Source organism: Chelonoidis abingdonii, chromosome 1, assembly GCF_003597395.2.
Source record: "Chelonoidis abingdonii isolate Lonesome George chromosome 1, CheloAbing_2.0, whole genome shotgun sequence".
NCBI lineage: Eukaryota > Metazoa > Chordata > Testudines > Testudinidae > Chelonoidis > Chelonoidis abingdonii.
In genome coordinates this window covers 369,447,614-369,449,102 of record NC_133769.1, presented here as the reverse complement: position 1 = coordinate 369,449,102, position 1,489 = coordinate 369,447,614, and the positions used below count along the sequence as shown (strand labels likewise).

The window sequence follows — 1,489 nt, the reverse complement described above, 5'->3', positions numbered from 1 at the left end:
TCTGAGCAGTCACTGATATGGTTCTTTATGAACAAACATCCAACCAGTCCCTTGGCTCTCAACGAACAAAGTCACTTTGTAAATGTTGTTTCCTGTCTTGGTCTCCTTCCCCAGTGCCCTGCCCTCCCTCACCAGCCCCTCTACAGTTGCTCCAGGTCTTAGACTCCATCTGAACCTGTCTCCACATAGTGGGAATCAGTAGCGCATATTGTCTTGGATGTAAGGGTCTGGGATGGAACAGGTGGCCAGTATTTATCGTCTCGCATGTCATCGGTGATGGAGCAGGATGATGAACTGAACCTTCACTTGACGAACACTCTGAGTATCCTTGCACGAAGGTGTTTGCTTTTCATGCTGTACACAAGGGTAATAATCAAGGGAGGAACAAGCAGGGAAATGTAGCCCAGGAGAATCTGAAGCAAGGGAGAAGAGCCCTCCCCAAATCTGTGTAACAAAGACAAGCCGATCATTGGTGTGTAGAAGAGAAGGATGGCGCACAGGTGGGACACACAGGTGTTCCAGGCCCTGAGACCCTCCGCCTGGGATGTGATGCTCAGCACTGTTTTGAGGATCATCACATAAGAGAGGAAGATGAGCAGCGAGTCCAACCCCTCCATCAAGAGAGCAACAGACAAGCCATATATGCTATTTATTCTGATAGCTGAACAAGCCATCTTCATGACCTCCTGGTTTATGCAGTAGCAATGGGATAGGACATTTGACTGACAATATTGGAACTGTTGAAGGAGAATAGGGAATGGGAGCATTATAGTCACCCCTTTGAAAACACACACCAGTCCCATCTTGCCTATTCTTGGCAGGGTTAAGATGGAAGCATATCTCAGCGGATCACGGATAGCGATGAAATGGTCAAAGGCCATCAACAAGAGCACAGAGGATTCAATGCATTCAAACAAGTGGATGAAGAAAAGTTGGGAAAAACAGGCCTCGAGGCTGATCTCCCTAGAGTTAAACAAGAATATACCCAGTGCTGTCGATATGGTGGATATCGATAAACCAAGGTCTGTGACAACCAACATGGAAAGGAAAATGTACATGGGCTCATGCAGGCTTGGATCTGTTTTTATAATGAAAAGAATGACTGAATTTCCTACTATTGAAATAACAAACACTAAGCGGAAGGGGACAGAGATCCAGAGATTGAAGTCTTCCTGCCCAGATATCCCGGTGAGAAGGAACACTGCAGAGTTGAAGTTCGTGTCATTGACAGCTGACATAATGGACTGCGCAGGTCCATGTAGTTCTGAACTTTCCTTCCTAAAAGGAAAAAGGACAGGAGACTGGATGACATTTAGAAAGACATCTTCCTGCTCTCAGTGCAAGTCTAGAGACTCCTCTGACCCTCCAAAATCCCTCCAAGAGGAACTGAAGTACTTTGCTGGCCTTATGTGACTGAATCCAGAGAGTTCAATCATCCTACAGCAGGGTTGGCAACCTTTCAGAAGTGGTGTGCGATCTTCATTTATTC

The 1,489-nt window shown here is 46.2% G+C and overlaps 1 protein-coding gene across 1 annotated transcript; it reads right to left on the bottom strand.

Annotated features, from left to right (window-relative positions):
* Positions 1 to 302: 302 nt before the first annotated feature.
* Positions 303 to 1,238, bottom strand: LOC116831524 (olfactory receptor 51G2-like). Its single transcript, XM_032791604.2, has one exon. The coding sequence runs from the start codon at positions 1,236 to 1,238 to the stop codon at positions 303 to 305; it is 936 nt and encodes a 311-aa protein (XP_032647495.1).
* Between the last annotated feature and the right edge of the window lie 251 nt (positions 1,239 to 1,489).